The sequence below is a fragment of the Pipistrellus kuhlii genome, unplaced genomic scaffold (assembly GCF_014108245.1).
Source record: "Pipistrellus kuhlii isolate mPipKuh1 unplaced genomic scaffold, mPipKuh1.p scaffold_m20_p_10, whole genome shotgun sequence".
Taxonomy (NCBI): Eukaryota; Metazoa; Chordata; class Mammalia; order Chiroptera; family Vespertilionidae; genus Pipistrellus; species Pipistrellus kuhlii.
The window spans coordinates 20,814,868-20,833,290 of NW_023425405.1; the positions used below are offsets into that span (position 1 = coordinate 20,814,868).

Genomic DNA, 18,423 nt, shown 5'->3' on the forward strand with positions numbered 1-18,423 from the left:
TTAATGTAGCAGCCAGTGTGAGACAGTCCACGGACCTCCGCCAACTCACTTGGTTCCTGTGAATATTAGGATGTTGGAGTAGGATAGAGATTGAAATTTTGTGGAAAGCTGAGGCTAGAATAAGAGGGTTAAGATAGAATAATTACATGTTCTAAGAGGAGGAAAAGAGCAAGATGTGGCCCTGGCTATTGTGGCTCAGTTGGTTGAACACAGTCCTGTGCACTGAAAAGTTGCTGATTTGATTCCTGGCTCAGGGCTCATGCCTGGGTTGTGGGCTGGATTCCTGGTAGGGGCCATGCAGGAGGCAGCTGACTGATGTTTCAGTCTCACATTGATGCTTCTCTCTCTTCCTTTCCCTTCCTCTCTCTCTAAATATCAGTAAAAAATATATTTTTACAGAGTGAGATATGAAGATATAGGCCTTTCCACTTCCATTTTTCTCAGTAGAATGGGGAAATAACCTACAGAATCCATTTCCATCTTTTTGGTTGAGGAGAAGTTCTGTGGAATAGACCAAAATGGTTAGCTGAGTGATGTGAGAGACCCCTCAGGCGATGCCATTTTTCATTAAATAATTTCCTATCCTGAATTGTAGGGGGAGCAAATTGTTGTGGAGAAAACCCAAGAAGTTAGGAGGTACTTGAAATGCCTACAAGCAGTGGCTTATTACATTGAAGTGCATATAGGTACATGGTGGGGCAAAAGTAGATTTACAGTTCCTTTCCCTCCCTCCCTCCCTCTCTCCCTTTCTTCTTTCCCTTCTTCCTTTGTAATCCAGCAAATTGAGTATTGGGAAAATGCTCTTGCTTGCTTTATATTATTATGGTTAAAAATACTGATTTTTGCATTGCCAAATATACCACCAAACTAAAGAAATCCATTCGGAGGTACCATTTAACCTCAAAATTCCTGAACACAAGTATAATTACTTTTCACTAGTCCAGATGAAAGCAATGCCACACACTCATCCTTTGCATTTGATGGGAGACATTGTTAACTTTCTTTTTCTTTTGCTACACATTTGCCATCAGCAAGAGATGATGGAGTTTTAAGGCCAGTGGTGGCCTGTGGGGCTCCTAGGTTCTCCCTTTTTTTATGCACTCTAAAGGCTATTGAAATGAAGACAGTCACCACTCACTGTATGGTAATCAATAGGATTTCTTTCTGACCCTTTATACTTTCATGACATTAGGGAAGTTCTTTATCTCATTGTGCTCTGGACAGATATGAAGATATAAATTCTTAAGTAGCAGGTGACATGAAGGGAGTGCTGGGGAACAAGAGGAGACACTATCATCCTTTGGTTGGTGGAAAGACAAGACCGGGAGGCCCTAAAATCCTTGTAAAAATCATTAACGTTTTTACTGCTATCTTAGAGTTTCTGACCTCTCACCCTGCACATTTTCTCCTTTCCGAGGGAAGTCTTTAGGTCCAGAAGGTCAGGCGTTCTTCCTTAGCATTGTCATTTTCTCCCTTTGTTCTTGTCTTTCTCTTGGGCAGATGTGGTCAGCATTTTCCCATGGATGCAGAGCCTCACTGCCAAACCATCTGTGTGGGTGAGGAGCGGGTGTATGGGAAGTGGAGGGGAGGGGGATGTGTTGTTTGAAAAAGCTCTCCCCCTCTGCACACAAGAGCATCTCTTCTCCGAGGTTCATTTTCATCTTTGTTTCCATTTCTATCCCATTCCCGCTGTTACATGGGCAACCAGTGGGCATCGCCCGTGGCAATGTAATGATTAATTATCCTGGGAGGGTTGGATAAGTGGAAGTCATTGCTACAAACATCGAAACTTGAAATGTGTTTTTGTGTGAAGCAGAAAGTATTTGCATACACCAAGGGAAAAGCGGTGGTAGAAATTGTACGACCAGCCTCTGGACTGGAGCGGGAAATACTGGTTTTAGGGAAAGAGGATGGATCAATGCGATTTTTCTCTCTGTGTAAAGTTGTTATTGAAATAACAACTTATCTTATCTTGCAGTCCTAAAGTCATAAATAAGACATTTATGGCTTAGACTAAATCGAGAGCGTCTCATTTCCTGTGGAAGCAGGCATGGCCGGGTGCTTTAAAGCCTCGGGCTGAGTGACATCAGCATGCTTTTTCATTTTATAATCCAGAAGCTTCTAATTCCTCAGAAAGAAAACCCACATTTGAGGACTGAGCAGGGCTTTGGGGACCCTTTCCGATTTGACTACATCTTGGTAGCACCTCTGTGTTTAACTGCAGTTCGCCCTGGAGACAGCATGGTGCATTGCAAAGAGGAAAGAACATGGGCTTGGAATTGATATACAGTACCTTTTTTTTTTTTTTTTTTTTTTTTTTGTAATAAGGTCTTTAGCTCACATTCAGTTCTTGACCCATGAGCAATCAGGGATTACTGTGATGACCAGACTCAGCCACTGGAACATTTCTTGTGGTTCCTTGCTTAGCCTTTTTAGAGGATTCTAGTTCCATTACCCTCTCCCCAAACACACACACACACTCACTCACACCCTTGGGTCATCTTGCTCCAATAACACTGAGACTGTTTAAGTTTTTAATCCTCTCCTGTGCTCAGCACAGTGATGCTTCCTCTTGCCTTTGGTGGTAATCACACTGAAGGACCATCCCACTTGATCCCTTGGTCCAAGGTTGCCAAATACTAGTACTCACACAAAGAATAACCTTCAGTTTTCCCCTCAGGACAAAGGCAGCCTTTCTGAGCACAGTGTATCAGTCTCTCCTGTTCAAACATTTGCCATGTATTGATTAAACGGGTATTTATTGAATCCCTTCTATCTGTGAGTCTGTGCTATAGAAGACAAAGTGGTGAATTAGCCAACCCACGACTTCAAGACAGTTACGGAAGAAAGCTAAGACAATCAGTGTTATGTGTGGTGGGATAAGGGTGTGGGTGGTATGTGTTTGGCCTTCTATTTCTTAAAGATGGAGGGATAAAATGGTCAGTCCTTGGAGGGGTAAGTCATTGTGTCTTTTAGGAACAGCAAAACATGCAGTTTGTGAGAATAGAGGCAGATTAAGGGGCAGATGGGAGATTAGGAAAATGTGCTTAGCCTTTTCCTCTGTTCCACTGCATTTTCTCTTTGGCTTTCAGATGAGGTGCCATGTCAGTTTACCTGGGCTTCAGTTGCTGTTTTCTGACAGCTGTCCCAATGCCCAGCAAACCTCTTTCTGCTGCTTCTACTACTAACCCTATTTGTACAATCTTATCCACTCTCATCCCTCCTCTTACCATGTATATCTTCAGTCAACATGGCAGACTGCACTTCCAGGTGTGTTTCCAGCTGTCTCCTGGACACCTCCACCTGAAGTCTGTTCACTCTCTCAGGTCAACAGATCCATAGCTAAACTCAGCTGCTTCCTCCTGGACCTGTGCCTACCTCCTCCTGCATTTCATCTCTGGAAAGAGCACCACCTTTGGTCAGATGGGGTCAAGGCAGAAACTAGGGCACTGTCTTTGATCCCTTCCTTTAATTTCCATAAGCCAGCTCTTAAGTTTACCTCCTAAATACTGCTGAATCTGCCCTCTTCACGCTGTCCCTGCTGCCAGGCTCCGGGTTCCAGTCATCATTACAGTTATTACCGACCTGCAGTTCCGGAAGAACCCTCCCTACATAGCCTTCCTTTGACCATGTTCACACCTCAACCAGAATGATCCCTCGGGAATGAATGTAAAGCTGATTACATCAGTTCTTAAGATCTTCCCATGGCTTTTTGTGGTCCTTAGGATAAAATCCAAATTCCTTAAGTAGCTTAAAAGGCTCCTGACTCCTCAAACCCCTTCTCTCACTGCCCCTCCCAGGGCTGCTGCCTCCAGCTGCCCCACACTGCCTGCAGGGTCCCACATTAGTCCTGTGCTAGCTCTTGTGGACTTTTCACCTGCTGCTTCCTCTGCCCAGATTTAAATTCCTTGCTATTTTTGCCTGGTTACTTTGGATTTTTCCCCTGGATCTCAACTTCACGATCACTTTCTCAAGACTAGGATGGCTACCCTTTATAATGTGTCTCTTTTATGGAGCAGATGGAAGTCAAATCACATGATGATTGCCTGCTGAGTTGTCCTTTCTTCTAAACAGTAAGCTGTATGGAGATGGGGAATGTTGGGCTTAGTTGCCAGTATATCCCAGACACCTAGCATAGTGTCTGGCATATTATTTATCAAGAACATGCCTTTTCTATACCACTGATTTTTTACCTAAAGCTGTTCTTTGTCACTTGGTCCAGAGTTTCTTCAGGACAGGACCAAATCGTGTTTGTTGTACTGTACCTGGCACTTTGTGTTAAATGAGTTTGCTTCACCAATTACTTGGGGCAACTTTATGCACCAGAGCTTATACAAATGTTAAATAATGTATATCTAAAAGTTAGGTTAGATAAGACGATAAGTAATGTGATTAAATGAATAAATGTCCTATAAAGTATACATCCAAACGATCATTGCCCATCTGGTATTGTCTGACATTATGAAGAAAATGCACTGAAGCATTTGTATCAGAGTCAGGTTGGCATGGGCTTGGATTTCAGCTCTGCCACTTAGTAACACTGTGCTCTTGAGCATGTCCCTTTCCTTCTCTGGGCCTCAACCTCTTCATCTGTTAAAATGAGAATATGATGCCTGCGGTGCCAGGTTGTTACAGAGATTCAAGGTTTATGAAACCATCTGCTGTTGGACCCAGTACATGGTAGTTGCTCTGTGAATTTTAACTTACTTTCTCTCTTATTCCAACAATGCTGCTGTTACGGGAACAGTTTTGGATTTTTTTTTTCTTGAAATAGTTTTCAGAGCTTGCTACAGACCACCAGAATTATCTCAGAGGGAGAAATCTTTTTTCTTTGAGAATATGTTTGATTTTTAGAAACAGCTTGGTTCACAGAGGAAGGTCAAGGTGGTTAACACTATTTTTGATGTTTAATAAAAGTATGATTTAATGAGGTTTTCTGTAGTATCTAAATTGACACATATTCTGGCTTTCTCACAGATAAGACTGACAGCATAGTCCATTTGACACATTAAAATTCAGCAAATTAACTATCAGAAAAGTCTTTTGATTTTGACAGCACTGATAAAATAAGTTGTTGGTAAGCTCAAGAGAGACATCGTTAGTAATATTCTTAATTACAAGTTATCCATCAAAATTTTACTTCTAGTGAAAAAGAATTGAGGAAAACATGATCCAAGGTGCTTGCCCATATTCTTGTCAGTATTTGGGACTGTTCTCTTGCCAGCTAGGTCCACAGGAATCAGTGAGGCAGAAATACCGGGAGGAAGATGGTCTCTGCTGAGATCCCGTGGAGCGGGAATCTTCAGGGCCTGTCCCTAGGAAAAGGGAGGAGCCGGCTGGGGAAAGGACAGGGACATAGAGACAGGCATTCTCTGCTTTTGTAGAAGCAGAGAGGACTTGTACAACGTAATCCTCAGGGTATGTTTGTAGGATCAGAGATTGGAGGCACAGGTTAATCCCTGTACTAGAAAAGGCATCAAAGCAGGTAGGAGGAGGAGCAGTTGGCCAGGCTGGAAGCGGCATCCTCCGGAGGGGGGAAGCTGGATTGGGGATTCCAGTCCAGGGGGATCTGGTCACAATGCTCAGGTTAGCACACGGAGCCTAGTTGTATTCTGTGATGCATGGTTGCTGAGGACTCGGTATTTTACCTTGTCATTGTATAAAAGATTATGAATGTGAGGGATCAAGTCAACTATAAAGGGTTGTGGACATGTTAATTATTTTAAAATGTGTTACTAGTTTGTACCCTGAATTTTCCTTCATGTGTGTGTGTGTGTCTGTGTGTACACATATGTATATATGTACCTGTATCTGTTGATGTTAGAGTAATTCACTAAGGGCTGTGATGGAGAGGGATGAGGGTGGAAAGAGGACTGCATGAATATCAGTGGATCTTGGGTGAGGGCTGAGAGGAAGCTTGTACAGCTAACTTCCTTTGCCACCCATAGTCGTGGAGCAGTGTCACTCAGGCAACTGGGGACTGAGCCTGGCAATAATGGTCCCTATGAGTGAGACTTCACAAATGGCTCCCTATGTGCCCATAGGTCTTGATACACAGCGTGCGCTTTGAGGTGTCATTGTGGTTTTAAGGGCACACGGATCTGAGGTTAGATGGGCAGCACTGATGCCTCCCCTTGGCTAGTGTTTCCTGATTGGAGCTGAATGCTCTCTGAATCCTGACACTGGCTCTGCAGCCAGGCTGTGGGAGAAACCTCAGTGGGCAGCCTTTGACTGCACCTGTAGCAAAAAACAAGTGGTGGTTTATTTTAATGTCTTTTAGTTCATACTTAAATACCAAAAGTAGATTTGAATTACTGTAAAAATGCAAAATTTGAGGACTTTGATGTTATGAAAAAGGTCTGAAAAGAGAATTTAAGTGAAATACCCATTTCTCTTAATTTTTTTCTATAAATTATTTATTGGTCACCCTTTCTGGGTACTTGTTTTCTTAACTTCAACCTAATTAAGAACAGGGCCAGCAACATGTATTAGAGATGTCTCTTACAAGTGTGAGGTGATACCTCATTGTCATTTTAATATTCATCTCTCTGATAATTAGTGATGTTGAGCCTTTTTTTATATGTCTCTTGGCCATCTGCAACCTTTAAATAAATAATATATATATATATATATATATATATATATATATATATATATATATTGATTTCAAAGAGGAAGAAGGAGAGAGAAAAACAGCAATGATGAGAGAGAATCATTGGTTGGCTGCCTCCTGCAAGCTCCCCACAACTCAGTCATGTGCCCTTGACCGGAATTGAACCTGGGACCTTTCAGTTCACAGGCCAACACTCTATCCACTAAGCCAAACCGGCTAGGGCATCTGCAGTCTTTTTGATGTAGGGATGATGCTCCAACCAACTGAGCCACCAGTGCAGCAATCAGCCATTTAAAATGCTCTTACGATATAATAATCACATTTTAAAGACCTTGATGTTAGATAGATGAACCTATTTTGATAGTTTTTATTATTTTTGCAAGCCAAAATTTTGCCCCATGCCACAATTTTCCATTTGTGATTAGTGAATGTTTAACAGTGTTATATAAAAAAAGCGAATTAGGTAAAACAGTAGCAGAAGCAACTAAACATCAGATTTATTTCTGGTGAATAACCTAAGGATTTCCACTGGTAAGAAAATGCAGGGTAGGTGCAGAAGTTTTCTATGGCTGCCCTAACCAATTATGAAAGTTAGTCATTTAACCCAACACAATTTATTATTTTAACAGTTCTGTGGGTTAGAATCCAACAGGTCTCACTGGGCTCAAATCAAGGTGTCGGCAAGAGCTGCACTCCTGGAGGCTCTAGGGAGGAACCCATGTCCTTGCCCTTCTAGCTTCTAGGAGGTATCCACATCCCTGATGTCCATCTTCAAATCCAGCAAGGTTGCCTCTCTGAACTTTGTTCCATAATCTGATTTGCTGCCCATCACAGCCAGCTGAGGTTCCGGTGATTAGCTTAGGCGCACCTTCACAATCCATAATAACCTGCCCCGCTCCACCCCTAAACTTAACCATATCTGTAAGGTAACATACCCCCTGGTTCTGGGGATTACGATGATGTTTTAGGGAGCACTAACCTGCCTGCCTTATACTGAAATAATTAACACAGTGTTTCATTCGGAGAAAAGTATTTTCCATACATGGCCATGATTTGTTATAAGGTCTTGAAGAAACTTTCACTTGGGTATTTTGTAGGGAAGGTTGTACATATCTAAAAAAAAAAAAAAAAACACACACACACAAAAAACCACAAGTTTTATTTGGATTTTGACCTACTCATTAAAGCTAACTTTCACTATCTTTTGTTTACTTTGATAGTGATAACCTGCTAAGGAGAGCAGCCTGTCAAGAAGCTCAGGTAATGCCATTTGCTGTGGAACAGTTAGAACCGCCTTGTCTCCATCGTGCAGAAAACTGGTGCTATTCAGGGCACTTGTGCAGTGCCTTGCATCTGGGAGGTCTGGCTGTTTTTCCCACTGTCAGGGGACGAATCAGGCTAAGAGCCAACTCTGAACAGAAGCAGCGGAAATGGACCATCTGGTGAAGAGCAGTTCTAACGCCCACCTCTTTAGACTTGTTTACTTCTGGATTAGTCCTGAGAGCACATGGGAATTGGTTCCCATCTGCAGTTGTCCTTGAGGATGGGACATCCTGAATCATCCCTGATCCGAATAACCCCCAAAAGATATCAGTTCAGAACAGGTGTTACTTCAAGTCAAACTTCATAAAACCATTGGTTCCTATTTTTAAAGCCTTTCTCTTGTAGCCCAACTGATTCATACCATGTGCATTGTTATCCAGCCCATAGAGGGTGCACTTAAATATTCATGCATCTTGCTGTGTTAGTTACAGTTGGCTTGTGAATCCTTTTAAGTTAAAGACCATATTTTTGGTCTTCCCTTTCCTCCAAATTTATACATTCTACCTTGCAGGTGAATTTCCATGACTGAGTTGCCCTTTTGTTATATGTCATTTAAGTTTGTGATGTCAGAAATACCAAAAAAGAATCAGGAATTCAAAAAGGTATTATGCTTATAGTAGGAGACGTGGGTGGTGAGGTACTGATTGTTCCTGAAGTGTTCTCATGGATGACAGTGGCAATAGGTACTATTAGTAAACTCTCTTTAGTGGTTATCTAATTGTTCTAAATTTGAATTTCCAGAATTTGATAACTTCTTTGCTTGTTTTATCTCACATGACTCTTAATTGTTTTGGATATCAAACTTCATATTCAAGTTGAGGTGGTCCCCACCCCAAACTAATTTGCCATTAGCAACTGGAAAGTTCCTTGGGACGTGGAACCTTTTTCCTCTCTGAGAAAATAGTGGTCGTAGGCTCCTCCCTTTCTTAAGGTAGATGCCTCCACCTCTGTTCTGAATTCCATCTCCTCTTACTTTTTCAGAGACTCTGTTCCTTGAGTTGTTTCCTCCCTTCATATATTTTACCCCTTCCCACTGTCCTAATTCTCCACTTCCCAGCACACTTTTAGCTCCTCTATCTGAAGTAAGTGAATTTATTCTTATAGCTGCCTGTGGTTACTTTTCCTGTTTATGTCCTTCCCTTCACAGTCTAAATTCTTTTAAAAAATATGATTCTTTTTTATCTCATAAAAACTTAGCTCACTGTAGTCTTACATAAACTCATTTACCAGCTCTAAACTTGAGACTTGAGTTGCAAGTGAGAATTATAGAGACTAGTAGCCAGGACAAAGAGGAATACTCTGGAACTATAGATCTGGAGTCGTGTTGGCATGGGAACTTGGTTCATTATATTCTTTCTGGCCACATTACAGAAATAATATGGGTAGAACAAGAACAAATTATAATATTTGGAGATTTGGCAGCAAAATGTTAAGGTCTAATTCAGTAAGAGTGAGAACAGTAGAAATTATAATGTACCAGAATTTATTATTTTTAACAAAGAAATAGTATATCTTCCTGAAGTATTCAGAAAAAGTACATTTTTTTTTTAAACAGGAAATAGACATTGGTGAGAAAAAATCTCCAGTAGACTTTCAGGGTGAAGGTGGATTTAGAGACAGCTATTTAATAAAAATCTTATTAACTTTCATTTTTTCCTATATTTACTTTGTACTTCTATAGTTGAATTCTGCCTTCTTGGCCCAGACCTGCTCCCCACCATCTAAGACTTGGAATTTTGCCCTTTGTGGTGCTTTCTTCCTCCCATTCTTTTTGTTGATCTTGTCTAACCTAGACACAATAGCAGTAGCTCCCTCTAGTCCCCAGGCCTACACCTCTGCTTCTTCATTAGACCTCATCCTCGATCTGCTCTTTAGAGTTGATAAAGCAGGAAAAGTTTGGGTTTTGGTGTTAGGTAGATGTAAATTCTAGGCTGCAATTTATTAACAATGTGACTTTGAGTTAATCTTTCTGAGTCTTGTTTTTCTAATCTATAAAAATGGGAATATTTAAGACCTCTGAGGTTTCTGAGAACTAAGAATATGTGAAAGTGGCAAATACGAGGTGCTTAGTAAACATTAATTTCACATTTCCTTTCCCTGTGACAGATGATACTATTTAATTATCATACAAGGTTATCATCCTCATCAAAGAGGGTGCAGATAGCATATTAGGTTGTTTGATATATATATAAAGATATGAAGATTAATAACACAAAGATTCTTCATGAATAAGCTTTAATAATAAGTTGAGGTAGGAAAAGATTATACTCTGAAATCTAAAGACAAGTAGATTAAAATTCCCTTCTGACAGACTGATGTCTTACTCATCTTGGGTTTATAATAAACCTAACCATATCATATGGAGAAAAGAAAAGTTACTTCTAGAAGATAAAGTAGGTTTTGTTTACTACAATATAAAAGTCAGCTTATTAAATAATGGCACACGTTTGTGCTGTTGTTTATGGTGTTTTGTGAATATGAAATCATGAGAACATTTTTCTGCTGGAGTAGATATATCTTCTGGGAGTAAATTCTTTTGCAGCGAAAAAATATATGAGATCACTAACTGAATAAAAAGACATTAACTTACAACTTGTCTTTTTTCCCTTTTTAGGTGTTTGGCAATCAGCTCATTCCTCCCAATGCACAAGTGAAGAAGGCAACAGTCTTTCTCAACCCTGCAGCCTGCAAGGGGTAGGTAGCTTGTTACATATTCAGGCTTCATAAAGTGAAAAAATCACAGACTAGTTGGATTGTTTGGGGTGGGAAGGACTAGGTTCAGTACTCTTCTAGCAACAAGCGATTTATTTATAATGGAGAAATAATGGTTAATGGGATACAACTGTAAAGCTAACTGAAGTTTAGCAAACTTGTCTAATCGAAGTTCACTAATCATTCCAGAATTAACACTTACAAATAAGTCTTCTCTGCTTGACAGTAGCCCCTTGCAAAAACTCCTGCTGCTGTGATGCAAATTATTAGACCTTCTCTCTTATGAGATGTTCAGAGATGGCCCAAGGCTCTGTGGGCTTGCAAGGTCAAACACACTCTTTCCTAAAGGAGTGATCCCTGAGCCAGGTCTTGGAGGTCAGTAGAGGGAGAACACTCACTCTTCTTGACTGAGGACATGTCCAAGGGACAGGGGCCTGGAGACAGGAGTAACTAATCATGTCTCTTGCTGTGTTACAGCATAGTCAGTGAACTGGCCTGGAATGATCATGCGAGGAAATTGTGGCAATTAAGTTGTGAAGAATATTTGGATAATACTTGGATAATAATCGTGTCCATGTTCATTTATTCTAACAAATGTCCCACACTGGTGTGGGTCGTTGAGAGTGGGGTAGGCTGAGTGTATAAAGAGGCAAGGGGTTTGAGGGAACTCTTTGTACTTTAAAAAAATTTTTTTGGGGGGTAACATTGACTAATAACATGTTTCAGGCATACAGTTCTGTAATACATCATCTGTATATTACATTATGTGCTCACCATCCAAAATCTAGTCTCCTCCTATCACCATTTATTTGACCTCCTTTTCCCTTTTCATCCTCCTCTCCTCTCCTTTCTCTCTGTTGTCTGTTAATGAGTTTACTTTTGTTTGTTTATTTGTTGTTTTCTGTTTTATATCCCACACTAGAGGCCCAGTGCATGAATTCATGCACCAGTGGAGTCCCTCAGCCTGGCCTGCAGGATCAGGCCAAAACCAGCACTCCGACATTCCCCAAGGGATTCCAGATAGCAAGAGGGCAAAGGCCAGGCCAAGGGACCCCACTGGTGAACGATTGGGGTGGGGAGGGACGTGGGAGGTTGGCCAGCCAGAGAGGGACTGCAGGAGGGTTCCAGGGCGTGTGCAGCCTGTCTTGCTCAGTCCCAGCTGGACCCCAGTAGCAAGCTAACCTACTGGTCGGAGCATCTGCCCCCTGGTGCTGCTCAGTGCATGTAGTAGTTGAGTGGCCTTAGCATGTCATTAGCACATTACACTTTGATTGGTTGAACGGCTAACTGGTTGACCCGACACACTTAGCATATTAGGCTTTTATTATATAGGATATGAGTGAACTCATATGGTTCTTGTCCTTTATCATCTGATTTATTTAACTTAGCATGATACTCTTAGGATCTATCTATGTTGTCAAAAATGGCAGTATTTCATCTTTTTTTTATGTCTGAGTAGTATTCTATTATGAGTATGTACTATATCTTCTTTATTCAGTCATCTGTCATAAGGTTATTTCCATATCGTGCTATTAAGAATAATGCTGCAATGAACATATGGGTGCATATATCTGTATTAATAAATGTTTTCACATTTTTCAGGAAGATACCCAAAGAGGGATTGCTGGGTCATATGATAGCTCTGTTTTTAATTTTGAGGGACCTCTATACAGTTTTCCATGGTGGCTGTATACATTTATATTCCCACCAGCAAAGTCTGAGGATTCTTTCTTGCCCACATCCTCTCCAACACTTATTTCTTTGTCTTATTGTTGATGACCCTTCTAACAGGTGTGAACTGGTATCTCATTGTGTTTTGATGTACATTTCGCTTATAGTTAATGAAGTTGAGCATTTTTTAATGTATCTGTTGGCCATCTATATGTCTTCTTTGGAAAAGTATCTATTCAGATCCTCTGCCCTCTTTAAAATAGGATTTTTTTTTTTGTTAAGTTAAATGAGTTCTTTTTATATTTTGGATATTAATATTAGCCCCTTATCAGAGGTATCATTTGCAAATATCTTCTCCCCTTCAGTTGGTTGTCTTTTGTTTTGTCAATGGTTTCTTTTGCTGTGCAGAAGCCTTTTAGTTTGATGTAGTCCCATTCATTTATTTTTGGTTTTACTTCTCATGCCTTTAGTGTCAAGTTCACAAAAACCCTTCTGAGACCATGGTCCATAAGTTTAGTTCCTATGCTTTCTTCTACATATTTTATTGTTTCAGGTGTTATGTTTAAGTCTTTAACCCATTTTGAGTTAATTTTTATGTATGGTACCTGATAGCAGTGTCTCGCTTTAATGTTTTGCATGTGGCTTTCCAATTTTTCCAACACCATTTATTGAAGAGGCTTTCCTTTCTCCATTGTATGTTTTTGGCTCCTTTTTTGAAAATTTATTGTTCAAATATGCGTGGGCTTGTTTCTGGGTTCTGAGTTCTGTTCCATTGGTCTGTATGTCTATTTTTGCTAACATCGTACTGGGTGTTTTTTTGTTGTTGTTGTTGTTTTCCTAATTTTTTTCTTTTCATTTTTTATTACAGTATTATATGTGTACATATCTTACCATTGACATCGTACTGTTTTGATTATTGTAGCTTTCTAGTATAGTTTTATATCAGGGATCATGATACCTCCTCCCATTTTGTTTTTATTTTTTATATCAGTGAGCATGATACCTCCCATTTTGGCTATTTGGGGTCTTTTGTGGTTCCATATGAATGTTAGGATTAGTTGTTCTAATTCTGAGAAGAATGCCATTGGTATTTTAATAGGGATTGAATTGAATCTATATATTACTTTAGGTAATAAGGATGGTTTAACAGTATTAATCCTTTCCATTTATGAGCAAGGTATATCCTTCCATTTTGGTATATCTTGTTTAATTTCTTTCTCCATCTTCTTATAGTTTTTGGTGAACTGGTCTTTCACCTCTTTGGTTAAATTTAGTCCTAGGTATTTTATACTTTTTAGTACAATTGTGAAGGAATTGCTTTTCTTATTCGTTATTACCCGGTTTCCCCGAAAATAAGACAGTGTCTGTCTTATATTAATTTTTGTTCCCAAAGATGCGCTAGGTCTTATTTTCAGGGGATGTCTTATTTTTCCATGAAGAAGAATACGGTACACATTTATTGTTAAATGAAAATAAAAGAAATTATATTACCTGTATACAGTATGGTAGTACTGTAGTTGTTAACACAAACCAGACAACCTGTGAATCCTACAGTATCAAGAAGTTACTCATTTATTCAATGGCAATCATGTCATCATCTTCTGAAACATCATCATAACAATCCAATTCCTGAATTTCCTGGTGAATTTCTTGTGACTCCATTTCTTTCAGAATCGGTGGACCAAATCTCTCATGTTTAGCCTAGGGGGGCCTTATTTTCAGGGGATTTCTTATATTTCACTCAGAAGGAAACCTGTAAGTAGGTCTTATTTTCAGAGGATGTCTTATTTTCGGGGAAACACGGTAGTATGCAGAAATGCAGTAGGATTCAATATATTGATTTTGTGTCCTACAACTTTACTAAAGCTATTTATTAGTTCTAACAGTTTTTGGTGGAGTCTTTCAGCTTTTCTATATGTAGTATAATGTCATTTGCAAATGATGAAGGTTTTACTTCTTTCCCTTTTGTATGCCTTTCATTTCTTTGTCTTGTCTGATTGCTGTGGCTTGGACTTCAGTGCTATGCTGAACAGAAATGGTAGAAGTGGTGAGAGTGGGCATCCTTGTCTTGTTCCTGAACTTAGAGGAAAGGCTTTCAGCTTCTGAAATAAGCCTCTCTAGTAATCTCTTAGGACAAGTCATGCCTTCTTTTAATTCAGCAGTTTAAGATACTTACCTACAGATTGTTTAAATTGTCTCCATTGCTCTGCCTAATTGAACCCTATTTGCCTGGCATCGTTAAAGCCACTTCCTTACCCCATAAACACATCAGTCATAATGCCTATGATCATTCTTGTTTAACCACATTATTAAATAATACCAACAGTTGAACAGGTCATAACACAACACAACGGTAACTAAGTGGTCAGTGGTGGTCTGTGTCAGAATGCCACAGAACTCTGTGGGCTTCATAGTTGGAAGGGTTAGCTCTATAGACTGTTTTCTGCTGTGTGAAACTGTGGGAGCTACTTAATTTAAATGCTCAGCTTAGTCATTTGTAAAATGGGAGAATAGCCCATCCCATACAAAATTACCATATGTAATAGGTGCCTTTGGATTAAATGTGATGATCCCTTTGAGATATTTGACTTATTTACATTTCATAGTAAGTGTGGATAAAAGTAATATAAGCTGCTGTTAGTGCTATTTACCAGTAAGCTGAGTTCACAACATTTCTACTTTGCTCTCTCACCTTTCCCAGAAGTTCCTGGCACCCTTCCTGCTGCCTACTTGAACTATTCTAGGTCCTATTCCTTTAGAAACCTAGTAAGTTAGCAACTTGCTAATTCTGATGAAGGAAAATATATGGCAATACATTTTTGAGCTATAATCAGTTATTTTGAGTTTTTACTTCTAAGAGATATGTACATTTTTTAAAAATTAAAACTATATTTATATGTAAAAATTAAAACATTTTACATATAAATATATTTGCATTTTTAAAGGTAGATTATTGTTTAAAAGTGTAGCATCTTTCTTTAAGGGTGAGGCTAAGGAAAGGCTTTCTCTCCTAACGTCACTGTTCCTTTAGCAGGCGATTCCCTGCACGGCCCTAGGAAGCAGCCACTCTGGAACTCTCCAGCCTCTTTCAAGCTTTCACCAAAATTGCACTCTTTGTCATCCTGACTCTGCCCTGACACACAATTAATAATTTGTTGTGTAGCTATTTCATCATGTACTGGTTTAAAAATACATCAGAGCTTTAAGAAATTAAATGGCTGTGTGTTTAGCATTAATAAATAATACATTAAGGGTAATTATTTTTTTGTGCATGTATGAATTTAGAGATTGTTACAGGTATATAAAGTTTTTATTTCCGTTGCTGTATCACCCTTAATTGTATAATAAATAATAATGCATTTCTTACTGGTAGCACCTGTTTTTCAACCTTTTATATGGAACATGAGAAGGAAAAAAAAAAGTCTTTTATTTCAGAAATCTTCTGTACCCATAGCATCACACAAAAGTGTGGATAAAGTCCAAATGTTCCAGTCTTACTTCTTAAGCCAACATAAAGGAGTTTACAGATTTTCTGTACGTGAATATAGCAGATTGAGACTTTCCCAGAGTCTTGCTTCTCAGAGGTAGATCCAGTCCACTTCAAGCAGATCTTATCAATCTAGTAATATTGCAATAAAAGCATCCCAGGAAGGAGAAATATTTGCATTATCACTGCCTCTGCCCATTATTGTCTGGTTAAGGCCCAGAAATGGTGATCTGGGAAGGAGAAACTTCTTTTTAGTTTTTCATGTTCATTCTATTAAGCATTCAGAGCAGCAGAAAAGATAGGGGGCACTTGTTTAATTTGCTTATTACCTGCTCAGCTAGGCCCTGGGTTTGAGATATTCTTTTGAATGGTTCTTGTGAACATGTATCCAAACTTCTCAATTTCCATTTAATTCATAATAGGAAATATTGTGTTCTGTCTGCGTTGGTGGTGGTTCTCTTTAGTGTAGTGGGTGTGGAGTTTGGTCTATCCATGATCCTCACTGGCTATCTCTGCATCTCTTTCTAGTATAAAACTTTTTTTGTTTTGTTTTGTTTTTGTTTTTTTTTAAGAGAGCTGAGTAATGTGGATACAAAGTTAGATGTTTGGCTAGTTGACTGTTTTAAAAGTACTAATCAGTTGACCTGTCTTTTACCCAAACATTTCTCCAGGGATTTTATTCTACTTTGAGACTATGCCATTGGGGACTTTATGCAACTTCTGCATCCTTTGACTCCTAGGTGTTTTCAAGTCCTTACATGACTTGGACAAGAGTCACTATTGGAATGATGTGTATGGGGCTTTTAAAATACACAGACTCTTCTAAGGGCTTTGTAACTGTTTTCTCTTGTTAAAGACATCACAATCATGTCATTTCCTTTTCCTCAGAATTTACGGGCCTGCATTTTTGGGATGGGGTTTATTCATTCATTTGTTTATTAACTCATTAGATACTTACTAAATATGTTCTACCTGTGCCAGACATATTCCTGGAGGCTAGGGAATTCAGGACGCATAAGATTTGATGTCTGTCTGTGCAAAGCGTCAAGTCTAGTCCTGAAGATTGTCTTGCAATTCACTAGTTATTTGCTGTGAACGTTCCCAAGACAGGTGTGCACATAGTGCTGGTTAACACACAGAAGGGCCTGGTGGTGCCTGGAAGTTTGGAGCAAGCTGCTGATTATCCTGTAGTTAGATAATTTCTAATTTTTCCCTATCCCAGCAGAAATTTGGCCCTCATGGAAAAAAAAATTGCTCTTCAGAGATTTTACTGCAGGTTTAAGACTTAAGAAATGGATATAGTACTTGGAATTGTTACAAATGATGTGCTTCTTCAAACCCAAAGGTTGTGTCCACTGGGTTAGAATTAAGCAATATTCTGTTTGGTTTGCTCTGTTCCCTTGGGGCATATGAAAAATGTTACAGTAAATACATTTTCTTCCTTCCACCAATGGAAGATAAATAAGCTTCTTGAGGATTTAATAGATCATACTTAGGTTACAAGTATTATTGTCTGCTTTGTCATGTGGTATCTCCAGCTCCTACACATGTCTAGCACATATAGGTACTCAATAAATACTTGTTGAATGAATCAAACATTGCTTCCTGAGTGGAGCCATATCCCATGTACATTCTTCTCTAGAGCAGGGTTGGGGGACTTTTTTTTCTACCAAGGGCCATTTGGATATTTATAATATCATCTGGGGGCCATACAAAATTATCAACTTAAAGATTAGCCTGTTATATTTGGTCAAACATTTAACTATCTCACATCTAATGCCTTGGCAGAGCCAGACCAAATGGCTCATGGGCCAGACATTTCCCACCCCTGCTCTTGAGGAATAAACAAGCATCCCAAATGGATAAGAGTTTATTGTACCAGTGTTTCCCAAAGTGTGGTACGTGTACCCCCAGGGGTATGGGAAGAGTTGGGTGGGGGTACATGCACCGGAGTTTGGTGGGGATATGCACTGCACCGTGCTTAGATGCCTCTAATTCTTCATTCTCATGAGTATGAGGGATACTCAGCATTACAAAAATTATAGAAGGGGTACACATATGTCAAAAGTTTGGGAAGCACTGTATTAGACAAACAGTAAACTCCTAAGGCCCCTGAGTGAGAGAGTCTATACTTCTATCTATAAAAACTAATTTCTCAGTGTATTTGAACAATGAGTCTTCCCTAGTCTGTGTCTTGTTCTACACTAGAGAAGGTGGTTTGGCTTTCTATTCATCCTCTTGACAGCTCATGATAACATTTTTGTCCTTTTTTTCTTTGTCTACAGCAAAGCAAGGACTCTGTTTGAAAAAAATGCTGCCCCAATTTTGCACTTATCTGGCATGGATGTGACAGTTGTTAAGGTGAGACTGCCCTAGAGTGTTCGACTTGATCCCATCTACTCCTGGTAACATAGCCTCTTCTCCTGACTTGTTTGCAGAAATCACTTATCACTTAAGAGCAGAGCAATCAATGTTGTGTACTTGTTCTGATAATTAAGGCAATTCTGTCTTTGTAAAGCATTGTCAGCTTTTCATCTTCAGAAAAGGATTAGATGGAGGCATAAGCTTGATTTCTTTTCATGTGAAGATAGGATGTGGAATTATTGTCTCTTAGAAG

The 18,423-nt window shown here is 39.4% G+C and overlaps 1 protein-coding gene across 6 annotated transcripts in view; it reads left to right on the top strand.

Annotated features, from left to right (window-relative positions):
- AGK (acylglycerol kinase) overlaps positions 1–18,423 on the top strand; it is a 69,653-nt gene that overhangs the window by 22,334 nt on the left and 28,896 nt on the right. For 5 of the 6 annotated variants that reach the window (XM_045577555.1, XM_045577550.1, XM_045577548.1 and 2 more), the window contains 3 exons: positions 7,834–7,873; positions 10,551–10,630; positions 18,092–18,167. In XM_045577555.1, the coding sequence (XP_045433511.1) occupies positions 7,834–7,873; positions 10,551–10,630; positions 18,092–18,167 (196 nt within the window). The remainder of the gene's footprint in view (positions 1–7,833; positions 7,874–10,550; positions 10,631–18,091; positions 18,168–18,423) is intronic. The other variant, XM_045577562.1, reaches the window with a different exon arrangement.